Source organism: Leptopilina boulardi, unplaced genomic scaffold (genome assembly GCF_019393585.1).
Source record: "Leptopilina boulardi isolate dan_hultmark-lab unplaced genomic scaffold, ZJU_Lbou_2.1 LbouV2_229, whole genome shotgun sequence".
Classification (NCBI taxonomy): domain Eukaryota; kingdom Metazoa; phylum Arthropoda; class Insecta; order Hymenoptera; family Figitidae; genus Leptopilina; species Leptopilina boulardi.
Window position 1 is genome coordinate 129,243 of NW_026137784.1, and position 23,141 is coordinate 152,383.

A 23,141-nucleotide genomic window follows, 5' to 3' on the forward strand; every position below is an offset into this window, starting at 1 on the left:
ATAAATTCTATTTTGTATACTTTTTTTTAAAAAAAAAAAACATTTTTCGATTTAAACATACCGGATTTCCGGTACTCGGCCTTGTTAGTCTTCTGGTTGTGGTACAAGGCGTTCTTCCACCTCTTGCTGTAAAACCAGGATGAAGTGGAAGTCCCGTGACTGGATCAATTGGCTCGAGTTCCAAATGTCGAAGGTATGTGAGATCCTCTCCATTTGAATTATTGTTATCTGACTCTCCATTTTTTGATAAAGGAGGTGATACACCGCACTCTTGAGTTATTCCTGCATATGGGGTGCTCGTATTTCGTCCAGAACCTGCTTCCAAGGGGTGCCATGTTGCTTCCTAAAATTCAAAAAAACTAAATTTTATAAATTGTTCCTCTCGAAAAAAAAGAGTGTTCAGCAATTTTTGAAAAAAATATTCAACATCCGCTGTACACACTAAGCAATTTAAAAATGTAATTTCAAAAAACAATTTAATTATAGTGAACTTTCTCGATGTGCTGGCGGTATTAAAAATTCCAAGAAAAGAAAAGCAAACACTAGAAAATCGAATAAAAGAAAGTGAAAAATAAAATAACATTACAAAACTGAAAGTAAGAAGAAGATTCTCCACGATTTATTATTTATTAATATCACTTTCACACTTGTCGAAAATAGAATCTATATAAAATATTTTATTATCGATTCTTGATATAAATATATACATTAAAGAAGCACTGATAAAGCAGTGAAAAAAAAAAATTCTCAAAAAAAGTGGAAAAATGCATGCAAAAATTTTATAAGACAAAAAAGATAATTTCTTTTTTCAGTCTTCGAAATATTTTACTTTTCGACACTTGCTTGAGTCGATGGCTCCGTGGAAGGGAAACTATCAAGTCTCATTAGCAAAAGAGGTTTTTTTTTTTTCTTTTTCCCCAGTCTCACTTCAGCAAAAGGTAAAAATCTTCAACATCAGTCCCGCAACGAAAAAAGCAGCGCAGTAGATAGCGACCACAATCATTTCGGAGTAAGACAAAATTCTCTCTCTTTTTTTTTTATCTCAGACGAAGAGAATAATTATTCACTTCGGACTCTCGAGTTTCCTCGCCCTTTTTTTTGTGACTTCTTTCCTAACAATTGTAAATAGAAAGCACTTTTAAATTTTTTCTCATAAAAAATTTTTTTCTTTTTTTTTTTTTGAAAATAAACAGTCGACACGATTGAAAAGTAGGAATTAAGTAAGTTTAATCGAATGGAGACACCAAACCTGACTGGAATATATCAATCCACTTAACTTTGACCTTAAAAGAAGACTTATGAAATCCCTTTAGAAGTTTACTAATTGTCAGCTAAACAAACACATATTGATTGCTTTTACATAAAAATAGAAGACTTTTAACTTTTTCTTTTTTTAATTATTTTTTATTTACGAAAGGGGATTTTAATCTTTCTTTAATCTGTGAACAATGGAAATTTATTTTTATTTTTAGAATATAAATTAAAATAAACCCAGTTAAAATTAGTCACGAATTTAGAAAAAAAATTAATTTTTTTAGAAAAAAATTTTTAATTGGAAACAATAATAATAAAAAGTTTCGAGTTATTTAATCAACAAGTTTCACTTTATAAATTTTAATTTCAGGATAAAAAATTCAAATTATTGAGTTTTTTTTTAGAATTTTAGTAATTTTTGTAAAAATGAATAAAAATTTTTATTTTAATTACAGAAAAAAAATTGTCAAATGATAAAATTTCCTTTTCGGAATTACCTGATGAATTAAAGAAGAAGAAGAAGAAGAAGTGGAAAATTTTGAGAATTTAGAAAAAATTTCTTAACAATATGCAAATCACTGCAGAGAAACATGAAGTGTTCCTTTTTGGAATTTTAACGCCACTGCTACACAAAGAGAGGAAGTGCACGAATTTATAATAAATGCACGATGCACGTGAATAACTAATATTCTCACCTTGTCCTGGGACAGGGGCAGGGGTAGAGTCATGCAGCCTAGCAGCTCGCTGCGTCTGTAAAATACAAAGAAATAACTTTATATATATATATAATATGTATCAATGTCTCTCTTGCATTCAACCCCTTTTTCTATACATAATTTTTTTTTTTTTTTTTTTTTTGTATGTGTTAAAATTTTGTGACGCGCACGCGGTATAAAATACACGTAAATCGTGCACGTGGTACTAGACGTGCGCAAGTCTCCCAAGAATCGATTCCCCTCCTACCGCAAGCTTCCCGGAATGCCCAGAAATTATTCCTTTTCTGCGACATATATAGCTATATATCTTATATCAAAATGATAAATCAAATTTATTATTTAGAAAAAATTTTTCAAATGCAAATTTTATCGAATAAACAATTTTTCTTCAATTATTTACAAGAAAAAAAATTTTTTTTTCCTTTTAAAAAAAATATTATTGATAATAATAATTTAATTATTAATAATAATTAAAAATAAAAAGAAGGAAAAAGCGAATTACAATTCGCGTTATTAATTTATAAGTACAAAAAATTTTGATAAAAATATTTTTTGAACATTAAAAAGCATGAAAAAAATTCCCGGTTATAGACATATTGAAAACTATTTTGAAATTTATTTTATTTGATATTGAATTTTGAAATGGAGAAATAAAATATTTTTAGAAACAATTTATATAGAAAACGATTAAAATCTTATCTTGGGGGAGAAATCGAGTGCCAAGTGCAAGGTCTTTATAAAGTGGTTAAATGAAATAGTATTTAATAGTTTCTAACTATCCTTGGAACAAACGATCGATTTAAATAATGTGTGCACTAACTTACGTTTTGACCAAAGTAAACTTGAGACATAACTATAATTACTCTAATATATATGTACATATATACGGATATGAAGTAAATTATTGCGGAAACTATAGAAATTAAACAAGAAAGTTATATTTCAACTAATAAAGTAGTCTCGTTATTTATTAATAAATTTTTTTTTGCTTAATTAAATTTTTTAAAAATTCATTCGTTAAGAAAACAATTGAAAGACAATTTTAAGAAATAAAAAAAAAAAAAAAATTCTAAATTCTCTACTTCTGGTTTCTATATTTCTATATTTTTATATTTGTATTTTCTATATTTCTATTTTTAATTTTCTATTTTTCTATTTCTATATTCTATTTTTTTTTTTAATACATTAATAATTTTTAATTAAAGAAAATTTATACACACCTTGCTCGTCGATCCCTGTGCCAAACAGCGATATCCAAAGAGGTAGATTTACTTGAACAATTATTATTGCTTATTGGACAGGGTAAAATTAGAGTTTCGTGAAAAAATGGATTTGATGTCGCCCTGTGAACTGCTGTTCTTTTGTGCACTAAACCCACTCCACTAGAATTTTTGAGGGTCGCCTTCACATAAGCGTAGATGGGACCCTCGTAAGTTCTCCTTAGATCCTTACACCGTATCACTAAAAAAATTAAATTCTTTTTAAATAACACAAAAAAATATTTTTTTTCTTTTATATTAGATATTATTTTATAAAAACGAAAATTAATTTTTTTTTATACACAAATTATTTTAGCAATAATACTGAAAGGCGGAACTATTTAGAAAACTGAAGGGACTGTAAAAAATATATAAAAAGAAAACTTGCGATAAAACTATTTGGATTTAAAATATTAGTGTTTGCAAACAAAGAGAAACAAACTTTCTTTTATCACGAGTTTAAACTTAGTTGTTTTAAAAACTTATTATTGTAAAAATAGAAAAGTAATCACGAATAAATTTGTTTAATTTAAAAAAAATTGTTTTGTTTTATTTTCTTTTTTTATTTGCATTTATTTATTTCTATTTACATTTTTCGATTTTTTTTCTATTTTCAATATTTATTTTTAATTTTTTAAAATTATACTTTCAATTTACTTTTTTTGTATTTTTTTTTATTTTCTTTAGTTTTGTTTTTTTTATTCTTTTTTCTACGTGTATGGATTATTCAAAAATATACTGGAAAGTACTTGTAAATTTAGTTTTTTTATTTGCATTTAACGTATCAATTTTTTTATGCAAAAAATCGCGTTTCTTTTTCATGTTTTATTTAAATTTTACTTTTTAATTTTTTTTGAGTAAATTAACACTCATTGTATTTTTATTCAAAAGACAATTTTTATTTTTTTTTATTTATCTTCGATAATGTATGGAACTGTATGAAACCATATCTTTATTACTTTGGGGATTTATTACGCAATAAAAATTGAGAATTGTAATAAAAAAATTTTAAACGATAGCTGAATATTTTTCAAAATAAAAATTGATTATTCACGATAATAAAATGAGCCATTAAGCTTTGAAAAAAAAAAAAAAAAAATTTCTAAAACTTTTACTATTTTTATGAAAATATTTTTGATAAATATATATAAAAAATATATTTTTTTTTAATTTTATAAATAAAAAACAAAAATCTAAATTGTAATTTAGTTCTAAATAAAGCAATTATTTTATAGTAATTAAATCGAGATAAAAATTTATTATTTCCTTTAAGTAGTATAAACTTTCCGGTCCGACTAAAATTCTACACGCACCACTTGAGCCGAGTCTGGCTGACCAATGCGGCATTTACTTCCTTGTAAACTAAACGACCTCACTTCACTTATAAAGGCACTAGTGAATATATAATAAAAACCCCGAATGTCCTTTTGCTATCGATTGTAATTTTTGATTAGAAAAAAAGAATACACTTTTATTATTTTATTTTTTTTCGTGTGAATTCGAGAATAAATTATCGAAAAAAAAACAAATATAGAAAAGTTCAAGGCTAAAAGGAATTGATTAAAAAGTTTTTTTTTTGGGGGGGTGGTAGGTAGATTTTAAGATGGTGGGAGGAGGTAATCAATCGTGGTTGTTTATATTAGCATAAAAGCCTCAATCAATTTTAATAGGCTTACTAACCCGAAATCGAAATGCCAAAAGGGTCTGTGGGTTACTGGCACACGGCTTCACGGGATGACAAGTAAAACCCCTTGAAGAAGGGAATTGGCGCATGTCTCTCGTGCCAGATTCAGGGATGTAGGGAGTGATAGACAACCCCTTTGATTTCATTGTTTTTTTAATATTAATTAAATATATATTTAGCCGAGAAATATTTCGAAAAAGTTCCTATTTTTGTTATTTCTGATTGGAAATCGTAATTGTTTTCTGATAATTTCGATCTTTGCTAAAAAAAAAATATTTAATATTAATATTTATAAAAAAACTTTTCAGTATTATTTTCTTTTTGGCAATTAAAAAAAAATTTATTTTAAAATATTCTAATAAAAATAAAAAATTTACCCTTAAGATGAATTTGCTCATCCTGGACGGAGTGTTCAATTTGAATCGATCCCTTTGAATTTGATTTAGGTGGATCAATTTCGGGACTATATTTCAAACATCTTCTAACAGTTGCAACTAATGGCGCCTCAGGTGTATTCTCAACGGAATTTAAAAATGATTTAGTACTATGAAGATCATCTAAAAGTGATGATTTAGGACTTTCAAGATCCCAAAAACTACTGGCCTTTCTCCTTGAATCATCGAGTAATTGACTTTGAATATCAACACAAAATGTTGTCGTCGAACCACCGGCAAATTTATCATCTAAAGTTGAATCAAGATCCGTTTCAAGGGGACATCTTTTTACATTACGATTCACAGCCTCCATTAATGGATCCTCAATAATTTCTTCTATTTCCTCATTTATTTGTGTCGTGGATTCATTTTGATTCAATGAATCACCTTGTTTTTTAGCTCGTTTACTTTCGGATGAAGAATTTTTTTCAATTTCCATCTCCTTTTGCTGATGTCGTTTACGACGTATTCCACGTTGTCTACGTAATGTAAATTCACCTTCAAAATCTTTTGACGGCGATTGAAGGGCCCACGATAGTGGCGATGGATTTTCCAATAGTTGACTAGCTGACGATATTGAACTATCACTGTGTGTTGCTGCAATATCATCATCACGTTCCACAATCATTTCATAAATATGTTCCGGTGAATTTGATTTTCCCTCAAGAATTTTTCTCCTCTCCTCAGTGTCTTTAAGAAGAATTTCCGCCACTGTTTTGCCACCGCAATTTCTTTTTTGTTCCCTAAAAATAAAAACAAAATTAATTATCTATTTTTTTTTTTTTTTTAAAGAAAAAAATCCGTTATGTGTATGAAAATAATTAAAATTCTCCTCTCCTGTAAAAAAAAAGTATAAGGTAATAGAAGCCGAGTTTTTCTCACGAGGGAACGATTTGCAATAGTTGTAGTATTATCGGATTTTGCTCCCTTTGCAGAATGAAGAAACTAGAATATATATGTGTATATATATGTTTGAATGTACATTGTATTCTATTCTTTAGAACCGGCGCGCTTTAAAAGAGACGGGTGTTCCGTATATCCATCTTTTTTCAACCTGCTCCAATTTAAAGCTTTAGCTCTTTTATTTTCTCGATTCGTCCCCAGGGCATCACCCTTCGCTCCTTCGCATAAAATCTAAGAGACCCTATACACATAGAATCATATGCTAGACAATCCTGTCCCCCTCTCTCTTTATCTCTTTCAAAAAAAATTCAATCCTCAAGTTAGAAAAAGACATACCACGTGCTTATGCAAGTGTCTATATCTCACAATTTTTACCCTCCGTTAGGATTCCAAGGTCACTATTATGTGAATTCCTTCAGACGTAACAATTTCATATTCAAAATCTTCGGGGGACAAAAAAAAAAGACGAGAGAAAATTAAATGGAATTTTATGTCAATATTTTTATTATTTCTAATAATAATTAAAAATAATTATTATTAAAAATAATAAATAATTCAGTTTTGACAAATTTATGTCAATAAATTATTTATTATTTATTTATGCCAATATTTTTATTATTTCTAATAATAATTAAAAATAATTATTATTAAAAATAATAAATAATTCATTTTTGACAAATTTATGTCAATAAATTATTTATTATTTATTTATGTCAATATTTTTATTATTTCTAATAATAATTAAAAATAATAAATAATTCATTTTTTGACAAATTTTTAAAAAGTTCCCTGACATCCTAGTAATTAAAAAATAATAATATAAAAATATTAAAAATGTATATTTTTTTCCTGCTTCTAAAAAATTAATTACATTTAAAATTAAAAATATTCCACGTTAATAATAATTTAATTAATAATAAATAAAAATTTACCTATTCATGATTTCAGTAACGGTATTATTCACATTTTCAAACTTTGGTAAATCCTGATCAAGTTTCAAATCCGATAATTTGCCAGCTAGAGGCGTGTGAATACTCTCCTTAATTATTTTAAATGGACTTTTATTTTGTATATTTTTTGTATGATACGGTGTTCGACATCTTGAATGAAGTTTTGTAATTCTTGCTAATTTTGGTATACAAGAAACACGAGCAAATTCCGAAGAAATAGTTGTTGTTTTACTATCGCAATTTTGTGTAAATATTCGCCGTTTACATAATGGCACTGAATCAGCTTCCATAATATCCTCAGGACTTGCGGCAATTGCAATTTTTTGAAAGAAATCAGACACATGAGATTGTCGATTGGCACGTGCCTCGTTAACGATATTCTGTGGCAGTTCATTGCTACTTGGAAAGTTTCTTGAACTTGTTGTCGTTAATGGTGATGGTGGATCTAATGCTAAAGTTAAAGCTGTCTCATTGTTGTTGTTGTTGCTGCTTCGTGACTCACTACTTGGAAACAAAGTGAGTGGAATATCAGCGTCTACTCTTGGCGTACTTAGATAAAAACTTTCAGTTGGCTCCGAGGATTTCTGCTGTAAATCATGAAGAAGCGATTGTCGCTTCGTTGATCTGAAACTCGTCTTCGTTGCCTAAAAAAACAAAATAAATAGATTCTTAGTAAAATAAAATTTATAATTATATCTATTATAAAAATTAATTTAATTTTGAAAAAACATTTTTTTCTAAAGTGTTTAAAGAGAAAATAAACTATATTTCTGTGAAAAAAATTTTTCGAATATTATTATTCTTTTTTGAAGAACGGTGGGATTTTTATTTATTTACTTACCTGAAAGTACCCTCTTAGATCGCTACCATGACTGCGACATCGTCGTCTACGTCCAGGTGTGGGTTTAATTCCTGCAGAAGGATTTTGAGCATTGGGAATGTTGCTTTTCGTTTTAGAGCCAGCGGCTGGTGGAGTATTGGAGAGATCACGAAAAGGTCTGCGGGACGTCTTATTAATATTAGGTGGTCCATGGGGGGTAGAACTGGCCGTAGACAAAGATCTCGATACCGTCCACTTTAGCATTTCTATAAAATAAAGAGAGAAAAAAAAAATATAAGAATTTTTATTTATTCTATTATGTATTTTTTTTTTAATTTTAAGAAATTCAATCGCCTGTAAAATTATCCATTTAGAAAAGAGGAGAAAAAACAAAGCTGAGCAAATAAAAAAAAAACTCTATAAAAAGTATTTTAAAAAAATGATTTATTAAAAAAATCCAACAAAAAAAAGGGTAAATTTTTTTCAGTTCTAAAAAAGATCCCCTTTTTTCTAAATTGAACGACAGTTTATCAAACAAAGTTTATCTGCAATGAAAAAAAAGAGAAAAAATTTTAAGAAATTATTTCATAATAATAATAATTAAAATATTATTTCATTAGTTTAAAAAAATAGTGTCTGGAAAAAAAAACAAATGAACGGAAAGTGATTTTGGTGTGAACAGAGGGACAATTTTTTTCTCAGAGATTATTGTTTTTAATCTGATAAAACAAAAAATTAGGTCGACTCTGAGATTAGATATAGTATAACGATCATGGCAATTATGTGAAATTGTCAACGACATTTCCCAGGAAAAGAAAGGGGTGCGGCTTTTAAAGATATAGAAGTAGAAGAAAACGCAAAGCAACGATAACAATACTCCGTCCCAGGTAGACAATGTTTTCTCTATATACTAAGAAAGGATAATTACAAACCTTGGAAAAAAAAGGAAGAATAAGAAACAGGAAGACTGAAACTCTTATGGCAACGTCAAAATGGTATATATACACCTGTCGTGGCATACGGGAAATACAAAAAACAGGTGAAACACCCAGAACACCTGAGTTGCTTTTGCAATTTAACACTTAGTCTCGTCTCTTTGACATTGGATTGGTTAAATAGACCTTAAATGCCACCGACCGCAGAGTATTCAACACGTGATAAAAAGAAAAAAATTATTTTAATACATAAACATTACATGTAATGACACATGTCATCACCTTCCAAAAAAAAAAGTATAAGCTGTTCTTATTATAATATTCCCCAAACACCTCAATTTTTATCTTAACTACTTCATTTTTGAATAACAAGAATATTTCAATTATTAAATCTTCAAAATCTTAATACTTTAATCTGAATTTAGTTTGTTTTACTCTATTTATCCAATTTACTTACATTTTTCCATTTGCAATAGATAAATAATAATAATAATTGCATTGTAAACCTTATAATTGATCTCAATTTGCAAATATTAATTAAATAAATATTAAAAACCACATATTTTAATACTTTAGTCACAACTTTTGAGGTTATATTTACAGACGCCGAAAATCGATTACGTGATATATTTTTTAAAAAATAAGCGCCATTTTTTTTTGTTAATAAACTTGTCCACCAATCGCTATCTAGAATTAGAAAAAAAGGGCTAGATAAATTTGTCGGGCGAATTTTTCATCAACCAATCAGAGAGCGCGATTAGTGAAAATTCATTCCGTGGTGGATTGTCGCAGTGTGTACATTGTATTGTTGCAGCTCCCGATTATCATCGATGAAATTCACAATTATTGGTAAGAATTATCAACTTTTTATTATTTTATATCATTTAGTCGTATAAATCAAATGAAATGTTATTTTCCATGAAATATATCAATTAAAATATGTAAATTGGGAAAAATTTTTGTCAGACAAGGAATGTGGCATTTTCACATTCCAATCCAACGAATAAATCAATTAATCAGTCTAATTTTTGTCATATTCTTGTTAATTTCATATTATTTTCTTATTCTAAAGTAAAAATGATCATTTGGATGATAAAATTTGAGAATATTTTGCCAGCCAAATATGATGGATAAAAAATCCAAGATGGCGGCCATTAAAAAATGTCGCTTGCAAATTTTGTTAATTTTATGTTGGTAGTACTTTTTCTTTTTACTTTGGTAATTGTTTTTGTAATAGCCACAGAATTTAGTCTACATAACGACAAAATGAAAAGATTAAATAATGAAATTAAAATTAAATTTTTTTTATTTTTTGTTTTCCAGTAGTGTGTGATGAATTAATTGGTGATGAGTAAAACATCGATACGATTTTAACCAATTCAAAAGCTGAAATGACATTTTCGGAAGGTAGTCGGTGCAAGTTGTTCTTGGAGCTTAAAAAGGTGTTAAAAGGTAAATTTTTAAATATTTTTTTTTTCATATTGAATTGTAATTTTTTATAACATTGACTTTATATGTGTTATTTTTTTTTTAAATTACGAAAAATAAAATAAGTCCATTAAAATGGGAATGAGGAAATATTTTCAGTTTTTTTTGTTGGTAGCTGTGGAGGGAAAATAATTTTTTTTTTTCTTGCATTGTCGGACTTTATTTTTACTAATTTCACGCAGTCAATTTTTGACATTTTTGTACATAACCTCAAATAACACTCTCGATAGTATGAAAATAGTGCGGATATTTTTTTATTATTATGCAAAAATAGAGACGAAATTTATTTTCTACGCACATACTGAAATAATTATAATTATTCAAAGTAGGAAGTAAGGTATTTTTTATTTTTTTTTAAAATAAAATTACATGAAAATAAAAAAAAAGAGTTAAGAATAGTGACAATAAAATTCTTTGTTGAAAAGTTAAATGTAAATAATTATAAAACTACAAGTGAAGATTAAATAACAATATAATTTCTTTACATAAAAATTTTTTCCATTTAATAAGAATTTCTAATTAAAAGTACAAGTAAAATGTTTTGCAGAACTATAAATTGCATTAAATACAATGCTTGTAAACGCCCTTTTAATTAATTATGCCGACCCTCTTTGTATAATTACACTTATAAAATACTTTTATTAGCCATGCACTTATTCAATGAAATGGAAAAAACTACTGTGTCATTGACATAGATCTTTATAAAATTGTACTGCAATTAATTACCTTAATCAGCAAAAAATAGGAACAATTATCAAATTAATATTTATGTTCATTATTCTCATTTGTATTATTTATATTTCTATATTTAATATTATTACTGCTTTTTAAAATATTTAATTAAATAATTATTAATATTTAATAAAACAATATATTATTAATTATTATAACAATTATTAGTAATATAATATATTATCAATAATTAATTGTTTAATTAAATATTATTAATAATATTTAATTTATTAAATTAATTGATTAATTAATTGATTTAATTAATAATTTAATTATTATTTTACATTGCAAAAAAAATTTATTTAATTCAATTAATCAGTAACTTGACTATTATGAAATAAATATTTACTTGAACCAAATAATTTTTATTTGAATTAAATAAACACTATTTTGACCAATATTTTCTATATTTGAAGCTTATAAAATTTAATTGACTCAAATAAAAATTATTCGGTTCAAGAAAATATTTATCTTATAATAGTTAAGTAATCGATTGTTTGAATCAAATAAATTTTTTTCAGTTTACATTTTAATTAATAAAGAATTAAATCATCATTATTGAATTTGCTATAGTTGATATTTTAATTAATTAATAAAATTAAATCGTAATTATTTAATTTTAATTTTATTTCTATAAAAAAAAAAAAAATTTAATTGCGTTAGCCGCACGGCGCCGAACGTGTATAAGAAACTAAAAATGTTAATATCTCAATAGAATTTCACTTTCGCTAAAATTTGTAAATTTGTCAGTTTTATTCTAAAGAATCCTTTTTTTTTTACAATTCTCGAGAAAAATGATCGTTGAGGGAAAAAAAAAATTTCAAAGGACAAATTGACCTAAAAACCTTGAAACTTTGTGGGACACCGCAAAATAAATTATAAAGTACACGTACTGAAGGTCAGTTTCATACTATAAAGAAGAAAAGAAAAAAAAACACCCAAGATGAGACCTCGATAAAGCTTTTTGGGCGCTATATACCTTCGTGTATATACGACCTCGTATAAGTTCTTTGACCAGATGGGTCTTTCCTCGTATATATATATATATACTTGACGATCAACCATATGGGCAGGTGCCCCGACAGTCGACATAAGTACGAGACATACATATATATATAAAAAATTAGTGTGCGTGTATTTGTGAAATAAATACGAGGATATATAGGGAAAAAAGTACGCGCTTTACGGGACAAGAACGCGTGCGCGTACTAGCAACAGCCTGTATGCAAATGAATGCATTTTTATACCCCACTTCACAATGCAGTGGGTCCCCCCCCCCCCCCTAGAGGAACCGTTAAAAGTTATAAAACCTGCTGCTACTGCTGCTGCTGCTGCTTTTTCTCGCGACCTAACTCCCTGAATGCAATTTTCAGGTTGCCCGAAATTTCGCGGATGCACACAATCAACTTCATTTCCACCCCATCGCGCAATCATTCAGGGGTCTCTTCTTTTTTTTTTTAGCAGTGACCCCCAACTGGGACAGATTTTATTTTTTCAAAATTTCGCGCGCCTCTTTTGCACTCGCATTTTTTTTTTTTTTTTTTTGAAGGGGTTTCGCTTCGTCGCCCGCGCATTTAAATACCCCTGCGTGAAGTTTTTGTACGAACCTGAAGTACGCAACGTTTATATAAACAATTTTTAAAGAAATAATTTTTTAAAATTGAGCTGAAGAACGTAACGTTAATTGTTTAACGGTTACAAAAACCAATTTATTAAAGTTTGTTCAAATTTTAATCACTACCAATTGAAAGAGCATAAAAAAATGTGTCAGAATCCATGAGTTTTATTCCAAATTTGATGTTGGAAAGATATGAAAAATCAAAATATTGAAGAAGTTATGACTTCTTTAACGTTAACGATCGCGTTATCGGTCGCTTATTAAAGTTTGTTTAAATTTTAATCATTACCAATTGAAAGAGCATAAAAAAATGTGTCAGAATCCATGAGTTTTATTCCAAATTTGATGTCGGAATGATATGAAAAATCAAAATTTAATAAGCACCCGATAACGCAATCGTTAACATTTGAGAAAGGTTAAATTAATTTTGATTTTTTGTCCCTTATTTTACAAAATTAAATAATTTTTTTTTACTTAGGAAAAATTATATTATTTTTGAATTTACATTTTTAATAATGTTTTACGTAAAAAAAAAATTATTTTTCGATTTTAGAAAAAAAAGAGAATTAAAATTGCCATTTTAATGGGTTGAAATGTACATTTTATTCCCTAGGCTTGAAATTTGAGATTTAACTCTCTAGGGTTGAAAATTATCATTTTTATTCCCTAGGCTTTAAATAGGACATTTTACTTCACTAGAATAAAACCTTTAAGGGTATGTCTAAGTTGATGCAAAATTTTACCTCTATGCGGAAAATTGCATCGACTTTGACATTTGAAAAAAAGATTCTAGGGAGTAAAACGTTCTATTTAAAACCTAGGGATCAAAATGATAATTTTCAATCCTATAAGGAGATTTAGCAGAAATTTTCCCCAATTAGCAAAATATGTTTATTTAATTTCTATTTTGTTTACCAATGTTTTAATGAAAAATAACTAAAAAATTAGTAGAAAATTTTTCCCTTGTTAGAGAATTTAAAAATTAAAGAAAAAAAAAAATGAATGAAAAATCTGGAAAATTTTGAGGAAATAACTATTTTTCCGGTAAATAATTTTGTGAATGTCAGTTGAGAAAGGAAGTTATTTTTTTTGTATATGCAGGAAAAACAATTAAATGTATAATATATATATATATGTATATAGTCAGGTTTTAAAGTCGTTTAAAATTAATTTCCTTTCCAACACCTTTTTGAGTGTCTTGAGGGACTTTTTGAATGCCTATACGTATATATGTGCAGACGTCACGAATCGGTTGATTCTTGAAAGTCGATGATTACCCTCACTTAATTCGTTATATGTGCGACGACTAAAAGAAGGGGAACCTAAACCCTCCAGGAGAAATGAACGACTCGAAAATATATATATAAGTTCTCGCATGAACACCATTCTTTTGGGGGGTTAATTAACTATCTAATAACAGGTGGATGTCAAAATATCCATAATATTCCAATTTATAATCATAACAAATAAATTACAGATTGCCCTTTTAGAAATATTCGACATGTTTTCTTCTATTTAAAATTTTTTTTTTATATTCATAAATAATTCTTTCAATTTCGTTTTGTAATATGTATAAATTTTTTTATATTTTAATTTAATATTTTTTTCTTTTATTTATTTAAAATAATTTGGTTTTTCTTTTGTAAAAATTATGTTTTTATTTTAAAATCTATTTTTCTTATTGAATTTATATTTATTTTTATCAACGAGGTCAGGTTCGAGTTGACCTGCAAGAATGGAATGTCGAGGGCCAAGTTCAAATTGCACCTGACGTCGTAGATAAAAATTTATACCTATATAAAAGATGAAAGATTATCTTGGAATGAAGACGTAATGGGTAATGGTACACCATGGATAAATAGTATATCACCTTTAATGGTTAGTGTGGAATTCTACGTGCAACGAAAAAGGGGTTCGACAATCTTATCGCGATCGTGAACGCGATTGCAGTAAACGATAGAACACTTGAGCTATTCGATCGGCCGCATTTTATTGTATTCACAAAATGGTACCGTGTGTGTAGTTTTTTTTTTTTCTCTCTCTATAATATCAAGTATGCAATTGAAATACGATCTCGAAAAAAAGGGTTCCCCTCAAATTATCGCAATATGGATTTAAATTTATTATATGTTGTTAACCACTTTTAACCCCCATGGTATTCGTTTATATCTTTAATTTCATTGAAAATTAACCTCAAACAATTGTTTCTTTATTTTTCGCAGATATTTGTAATATAATTTAATTATTTTTATTTTTCAGTGTGTGATCTATCAATAATGATGATAAACAACTGCAAGTGCAAGAAGTGCATATAATAATTGAAAAACTGAAAAGACGTATAAAGATCTATTCATTTCCGTAAGGGAATCTTCAAAAACTGTGAGTTTTTTTTTGAGATTTTTTTTTTACTTAATTCATTGAATTAAAAAAATCTAAAATTTTGAGTTTATTGTTATGCTTACACTACATGGAATCAGTGACTGATTTTTTATTATTTATTTTTAACTATATAATTCAATTCGATCTGTTATATTTTTTGCTGAAGCATTTAATCTCTTTATTTTGAACTATATGTATTATATTTTTGACGGCGTGTGATTGATTAAAATGTCTCAATTGACTCTTCAAATATTTAAATAAGCAAATATTGAATCAAGAATATAAGAGAAGGAGAATATAGTCAGTGGGATTTAGTCCTTTAGTGAATAATTTTTTTCTAGAAGTAGAAGTTAAGGGTTTCGAGGATGTGAAGGGCAGGTGTTTTTGAGAGATGATTCTAAATGAGTGTTTCATTTACATAAAACATTAAAAGAAAGAAGCTTTTTCTTGTACATTGGATAATAGAAAGAGAAAGAGATTAAATGTAATAATTAATAAACAATTTTTTTTTTATAATTTTTTTTTTTAATGTTCAAAAATAAAAAAGTTTAGGGAGAAATAATTTATGATTTTAAAAATGAAATAAATCGCGCAAAATCTGCCAACGGACTATATAAAACAGCCATTTATACATCAGAGGGAAATCATAACGCCTCAGTCGTTAAATTCATAGTCGATTGACCACTCTTTGTATTTTATTTCGGACACGACATTGAAAATTCGTCCAAGTGGACATCAAAGGGCAAAAAAGAAAAAAAAAAAATTTTTTCGAGTGATAGTATAAGAATAGTGAGTCCCCTTATTCTTTTCATAATAGTAAAAAAAAAATGTGTCACTTCTTATATTCATGTTTTCACTCATTTTCATTTTACTTATTGCAAACTTTTTTTTCCATATCTTATTTGTTAGGGTCAGCGTGAACTAGAAAGAGGGGTATAAAGAATATGTATCTTAGAGAATTTTTTTCTCTTTTTATGACTTTATACTATAAAATATATATACGTTTTTCGATATACTTTCTGAATGAAGCAATTTTTTGGTCTAAACACAACTGGACTTTGCGAAACCAGTAATTTCTTCTCACGACGCTTTAAAAGAGTCCAACTGGTTTTTTTTTACGTCATATATATACATCCCCTTTCATAATTCTGTCATAAACTCGTGGCTCTCGTTCGTTTTTAAAAAGGGTAATTTTCGGTGGGACTGGTTTTTCGAGGCCTTTCAGGTTTAGAAATATCGAACTTTCTTGTTAGCGTTTTTTTTTTCTGACATTGTTAGGCGATGTACAGTCGAACCTCTTGAAATGGGCGGTGCTGCTTTTTTTTTAGCTTTCCAGGATTAGGAATTCTGAATGATTGCTTTTTTTTGGGGATTTTTTTTTCTCTTCTAAATTTACCATTTTTTTTCTTAATTATTTCCTGTTCTTTTTTTCCGTTCATTTTTTTTTCTCTGAAACATCATTACTTTTTTTTAAATTAATTATTATCCTTTATTAAATGATTTATGAATGAACAAACATTTTAAACTAAGAAATATTGTTAAACAATAAAAAAAGTTCTATTTTTTTGTTAATCTTATAAATTCAAAATTCAAATAATAATTATTTACTTGTTACACGGAAAAAAGATTTACATGGAATAGCGAAAGATTTCGCTAAAATAGCAAAAACTTGTAATTGTTTCAGTTAAATTTTTCACTATATTAAACTTTTCAAATATAAAAAAATTATAATAAAAAATATGAATTTAAAAAAATTGATTTGAAAAAAAAGACTAAAATTTCTATGAAAAGAAGAAAAGTGACGGGGTGATTAGACTTTTTGATTCGTAAAAAAAAAGGTTGAATCGCGGTCGATACACTTTTTAACGGCGATAAATTGGGGAGGTATCATGTACACGCGTAAGAAACACTCTTGAGTGACATTATAAAAGTGTCGTAAGTAATCATTGCTCGTGTATTGTTAGAAGACTTCAGGTAAAATCAAGCGTAGAGAAAGCGAATAAAAACGGGAACGACCGTTGAGTCTTTTGATACGTACAGGTATGACCTACAAGGTCACAAATTCTGGCTCAAGATGTACACCCTTATAAACAGTTTTTGTGCCTCAGTAACATAGCGCATAGCATTGATTAACGATAAAAAAAAAAGAAAGAAAGAAAGAAAAATGTGAGTGAGAGAGAAAGTGAAATAGATCGACGGTTGGGACCCTATATATACCTTCTTTAAAAACTCTTACACTTTTACATGTTACACTTACACCTCGATAGTTAGACACTATATGTAAAGTGCATATATCCCTTCATATATATATATATATATGATACATATGCTGACCTGGCCCATTGTTGAATATACGAGTAAATAAAATAGGGTCATAACACTATGGTATCAAGGATTGTCTAAGTTGAAAATCTTCCTATACACTTCCTGGACTCTCTTTGTATATATTCAATTCGCATATGTGAATGTGCGGAAATTTATGTAACATACATCTTACCTGAATGGGACACGAATGGTCAGCATAATTAATGGATGAGATATATATATATATATTTGGGTTTCGTTTTATGAATTAGATAGTCGTAAATTTTTTTCTTTTATACAGTGAGACCTCCTGACTTGAATATTAGTGTAAAATATGTACATGGAACATTTATTTTAAATTTTAAATAAGGGGTTTTCTTTTTAATTCCCCTTTTTTTTTGATAAATCCTACACAGAAAAAAGGTGGTGTTATTTTTGTTGCGGGTAATTTTCTCCAATGCTAAAACCCATATAAGATTTAACCCAGATTTAGGGTAAAATTTGTTGCGTGTGTTATTTCTGGTGTTAAAATAACACTTTGTTTTTCCTGTGTACTGTCCCACTTGAAAAGGTTTAATTGTATTATTTTCTTTCCTTCTTTATTGTTTCAATTTTTTATTTTTGACCTCGTCTTTATTCCTCTCTATTATTATTACTATTATTATTACTATTATTATTACTATTATTATTACTATTATTATTACTATTATTAATTACTGGTTATTAATTTTGAGTCCCTTTTCATTCCTTTCCCTATATGAGGGCAAGTCTCTTGAAACCACTCTCAATAATCAAATACCGAGTTCTATTTCGAAATCATCAAACTTTTTTCAAATCGAATTAACCTTTTTTGGGACGGTATATAAGACCCAGATAATAGAGTTTTAAAAGACAGCTTCGGTAAAAGAAGGCGGATGGATGGGTCGTCGATGAGGAGGGCCTTGTAGTAATTTCGAGGAGTTGGATATGCTTAGACTTCTCAGACACTTTGGAGTTTTTAGGGGCCATAGAGGGGGAGGGGGGGGCAGGTGAGCAAAACTCATACATGTATAAGAAATGGATTTGCACTTTCATATATATATACATCGAGTCGAGGAATTGCAAAAGAACCCCCGAAAATTTTCTATTCAAAGAATTTACTAGGGTGGAGGGGATCAATTCTTATGCCCCTTTTCTTGGGTCTTCTCCCCTCTCTCTCTCTCTCTAACACACACAATTTTTTTTCATCATCCAATGGTAATACAGCACTCGTCTCGACTTGTCTCATATGGCCTAAAATTCTGATTTATATAAGATTGATCCCAAGCACCTTTCGTAGTGTGCCGTTTTCTAAAATGGACCCATATGACAGCAATTGTGACGTAAGAAAAGAAAAGTGAGGGAGGGGTAAAAAAAGGAGGGGGGAGAACAATTATTAAAGGTTCTTTCGAGAATCAGTGGCGTATAATAATGGAGGGGGGAGGGCGCGATACTTTTTTTTTTTTTTATTTTATTGCAAAAGGGGTGAGTTTGTAGGTTAGTTTTAATTTGATTAAAAGTTCTTTTTTCAATTATATATTTATATAAATCTTATAAAATGAATTTTAATTTTCTTTTTGCAGATTCTATTCTCGATGACTTGCGGTGTCAATGTGTACTTCAAAGATGAGGACAAAAGTAAAACAGGACATCATGGAAGGACACAATTCTTCATAAATTTAGACTTTTTAGAACTCGGTCTATTTTTACGGTTATTTTTCACATTTTCCAAATGGAAATTTAACTTGAAAGTAGGGATCTCCGAGGGCTATTTAGTTTGAAAGGATCTTCTTGATGCTGAAACTTCGTTATTAAGGTACATAATTTATTTTATTGGAAGATGAAACTTCGTTATTAAGGTAAATAATTTATTTTATTGGAAAATTTTTTTATTTTTTTTTAAAGGGGAAAAAGATTTTTTCCTTTCAAGTTTCAATTATTGAAATATAATTAAATTAATTTATTTTGCTATTTATTAGTTTAAAAAAAATATGTCCTTTCAATTTATATCTTAAATTGAAAAATATAAAATTTCATTTATTTGAATCGAAAATTTCCTTATATAATAATGATAATAATAATAGTAATAATAGTAAAAATAATAATAATAATAAAATAATAATTTTAATATAAAAAGTAATAATTTTTTATATAAGTGAATAAAAGAAAATATATGAAGGAACATTTTTAAATTACGTGACTTGTAAACTACTTTTATATACGAAAAGACTTGTACGAAATTTCAAGAGAATGAACCTCGGATAATAGGCTAGTCCAATTTGTCAAGTAACCCCTTGTTTTAGTGAGATGAAAAATGCTTCGCCACTTCTCACTTTAATATATATATATATATAAAAAAAGCGACAATTTCACTCACTCACATACTTCATTTGATAAATTTATATATACCTCTTGGGACTCCTAAATCCTCTCTTTTCTCTCTCTCTCTTTCTCTTTCTTTACATGTGAAGGGGTTTGTCCCTTGATTACGCCATTGGTGTAAGGGTTCAAAAAAAATTTTTTTTTTTTTTTTTTGCAAGGGGAGAATATAAACCGAAGGAAAGAAGAACTTCGCAAACGAATGAGAAAAGAACTGGAGACAGCTTAACGCGTTATTTAGATCACACCTGTCCTGGCATTCCCCGTTCCCATGCCAAAAAAAAAGAAAATCTAAGCACATTGAAATTAATTTATAAAATATATTAATATTAAATATAAAAAAAGAAAAGGGGAATTGAAAAAAATAATTTGCAAATTAAATTTCATATAATATAATTGATAAAAAGGTTAAAATTAATTTAAATAGAATTGAATGTTAAACAAGTAATAATCAAACTTGAATTTCAATTGGAAAAATGGAAACAAATATAAAGTATAACTTTTACTATACTTTTGAAGTAAATTGGAATTTCTGGTAAATTTCGCTTTGTAAATCTACTATTTTCGGAGTAAAATTTTTTAGTATAATAATTTTTTCTATTTCCGGAGTAAATTTGACCAGAAATGCACATAAGTTCCGGACAGTTTAGATATTTCTTTTTAAAGTAATCCTTCTTGTTAGGAATGATTTGTAATGTGTAAGTGATTGGATATTTTTTTTGGAGGAACTCTTAAAAATAAAGAACAAACAATGTAAAGAACGAGTCCTGCCGGGCAACGTCTGGGTATTTAAAGGAACCCCAAAAATTGTCGAATTCGCTGGACCCCGAAACATACATACACACACACACACATATATATATACTAACATAAGGCAACGGGGGATTCCCGTTCAGTTAGCCCGGCAGGAAACTCTAAGACCCACACGGAGAGAAAAATCAGGGCTTTGTAGCACGGAAGTAGTTCGTGAATTTTTCGCCCGGCGCCTTTCTTCCCCGTAAAGTATGAATTCGTACGCTTTCTGCGCGACGAATATCTATGCTACAAGTCCAAGTCAGATGTGCCTTGGTAGCAAGAAACCGTGCTGCATTCGTAGCGACGCCACGCGAATAACGCAAGCACTAGCAAGGTGCTTCTTTTCCACGAGTTCCGCCCTATTTCGGTAAGAAGAGCTTCTTGCAAATACACTTTCGTGCAAACGTTTCAGAAAACGTATTTTAAAAATTCAATTTAAAGCCATTTAAAGCATATAACTTCAAAATTGTTTTTAATAAATAAACTATAATGGGTAAAAGAAGTCTGATAAATTTAATTATTGAATAATATAATAATATTATGATAAAAGTAAATAAAATAATATTATAATAATATTATACACAAGTACCCACGAAAGTGTATTTGCAAGAAGCTCTTCTTACCGAAATAGGGCGGAACTCGTGGAAAAGAAGCACCTTGCTAGTGCTTGCGTTATTCGCGTGGCGTCGCTACGAATGCAGCACGGTTTCTTGCTACCAAGGCACATCTGACTTGGACTTGTAGCATAGATATTCGTCGCGCAGAAAGCGTACGAATTCATACTTTACGGGGAAGAAAGGCGCCGGGCGAAAAATTCACGAACTACTTCCGTGCTACAAAGCCCTGATTTTTCTCTCCGTGCACAGGTCCTTTTTCTCTAGAGTCTAGTTCTTTTTAACATTTTTTTTCTCTTTTCTTTCTCTTTTCTTCATAAGTATATGTATATATGTGTATACGTACAACTCTGATTCTTTCACGGACAGATGTACTTGGGAGTCGCGTGCGCGTACTCTTGTATTCATCCATTGAGTCTGTCTCTTTCTCTCTCTCTCTTTTCTACACGAAATTTTTTCGTCTTCCTTTTTTTTCGCAGTCAAGCGGAAATCGATATACCTCATTTTATTTGAGTCGAGTGAAAGGCTTTATTTTCGTATTAAGTCGAGTTTAAACGCTTTGCGATGGCTCATTTATTATTATTATTATTAACACAATCTTGATTCCATACATCATAAATTGCTCTCTTTAATATTAATTTTGAATTTTTCTCTACACTGAAAAAAAAATTTATTTGATTCAAATAAATTTTTTTTTTCACTATAATTTAATTATTATATAAAAATATTGTTTTATAAAAAGAAATCAGTAATTTGAAACTGAATGGAAAATAGTTTTTCATTTTTGAAATTAATTTTTAAAAGAATAAATTTTGTTCGACCCTAATCATGTATAAATATATATATATTATTGATTTGAAAGCACAATATATAAATAAAATATTATATGAGGGCGAAATGATTTGTGGAATTAGAAATTTGTTTGCACACATATTGAGCCCGTTCAGGTAATCCCTTTATTTTCCTTTCTGAAACGTGTGTAATAGATCTTTCTTTCAAAAAAGGGAAAACTTTAGGGGGGGAAATTTCCAAAAAAAAATTGAACCACCCTTATATTGATCACGCATAACAATTTTATCGGCAATGTTTCTCTGTCCATGAAAAAAAAAAAAAAAGATGGCACGTGGACATTTTGACGATATATTGATTGTTCAGTTACACCCCATCAAACTCCCTATAAAGGAAAAAAAAAATTAAAACCCTCAATACAAAATTTCCCGATATTTATAGTCAAACAATTTTTTTTCCAACCATCGTTTTTTTAAAAAAAAAGCATTACAATAATTTTTGAATCATTATATTATTTAAATATTAATAATAATTATTATTATTTAATAATTTAATCCCCCCCGCACAATTTATCACCCCCAAAAAATAATTTTTCCTAATCCGTATCTAATATTATTAACCCTTTTGGAAAAATTTGTTTTAATTTTTTAAGTCTTAAGCATATTGCATATATATTTTTTTTAAAGATTATGGTTCGTCACGTGTCTGAAAAATTATAATCAGATTAAAAATCCTTTCCTTCCTGATTGGAAACGCATATATTTAAAAGGAAATTCGATTTTTAACAGTGGGGCGTGTGAATTCCTCTTTCCTCTCTCTCTTTTGCTCTATGATGAAATAAGAATGAAAAATAATTATTAAAATTCGATGCACCGTCACGTTTATTTGCATGGAAAAAAAAATATCTCGAAAATAATTCTAGTGTATAGGGCTCCTCTAGCCTAGCACACTCTCACGCTTCCAATTAATTCAGGGTACCCGGATAAAAAATTTATAAGAAAGAAAATTTACCTGCGATACAATACAGTTATTTTGAAACAATAGAATCTGATTAAATATACAGCTTTCGT

General features: G+C 28.4%; 2 protein-coding genes across 7 annotated transcripts in view; one reads left to right on the forward strand and one right to left on the reverse strand.

Moving 5' to 3' along the window:
- The window catches only part of LOC127280218 (uncharacterized), a 32,210-nt gene that overhangs the window by 7,391 nt on the left and 1,678 nt on the right, over positions 1-23,141 (reverse strand). For 5 of the 6 annotated variants that reach the window (XM_051303112.1, XM_051303115.1, XM_051303114.1 and 2 more), the window contains exons 2-7: positions 8,042-8,286; positions 7,183-7,844; positions 5,291-6,090; positions 3,191-3,431; positions 1,950-2,004; positions 62-343 (exon numbers count right to left, since the gene is read on the reverse strand). In XM_051303112.1, the coding sequence (XP_051159069.1) occupies positions 62-343; positions 1,950-2,004; positions 3,191-3,431; positions 5,291-6,090; positions 7,183-7,844; positions 8,042-8,284 (2,283 nt within the window). In that variant the 5' untranslated portion in view covers positions 8,285-8,286. Of the gene's footprint in view, positions 1-61; positions 344-1,949; positions 2,005-3,190; positions 3,432-5,290; positions 6,091-7,182; positions 7,845-8,041; positions 8,287-9,412; positions 9,540-23,141 lie in introns of those variants that run through there. The other variant, XM_051303113.1, reaches the window with a different exon arrangement.
- LOC127280221 (gamma-tubulin complex component 4-like) overlaps positions 15,706-23,141 on the forward strand; it is a 62,037-nt gene continuing 54,601 nt past the window's right edge. Inside the window, exon 1 of the mRNA XM_051303119.1 lies at positions 15,706-15,718. The gene's annotated coding sequence lies outside the window, so the exon portion shown is untranslated. The remainder of the gene's footprint in view (positions 15,719-23,141) is intronic.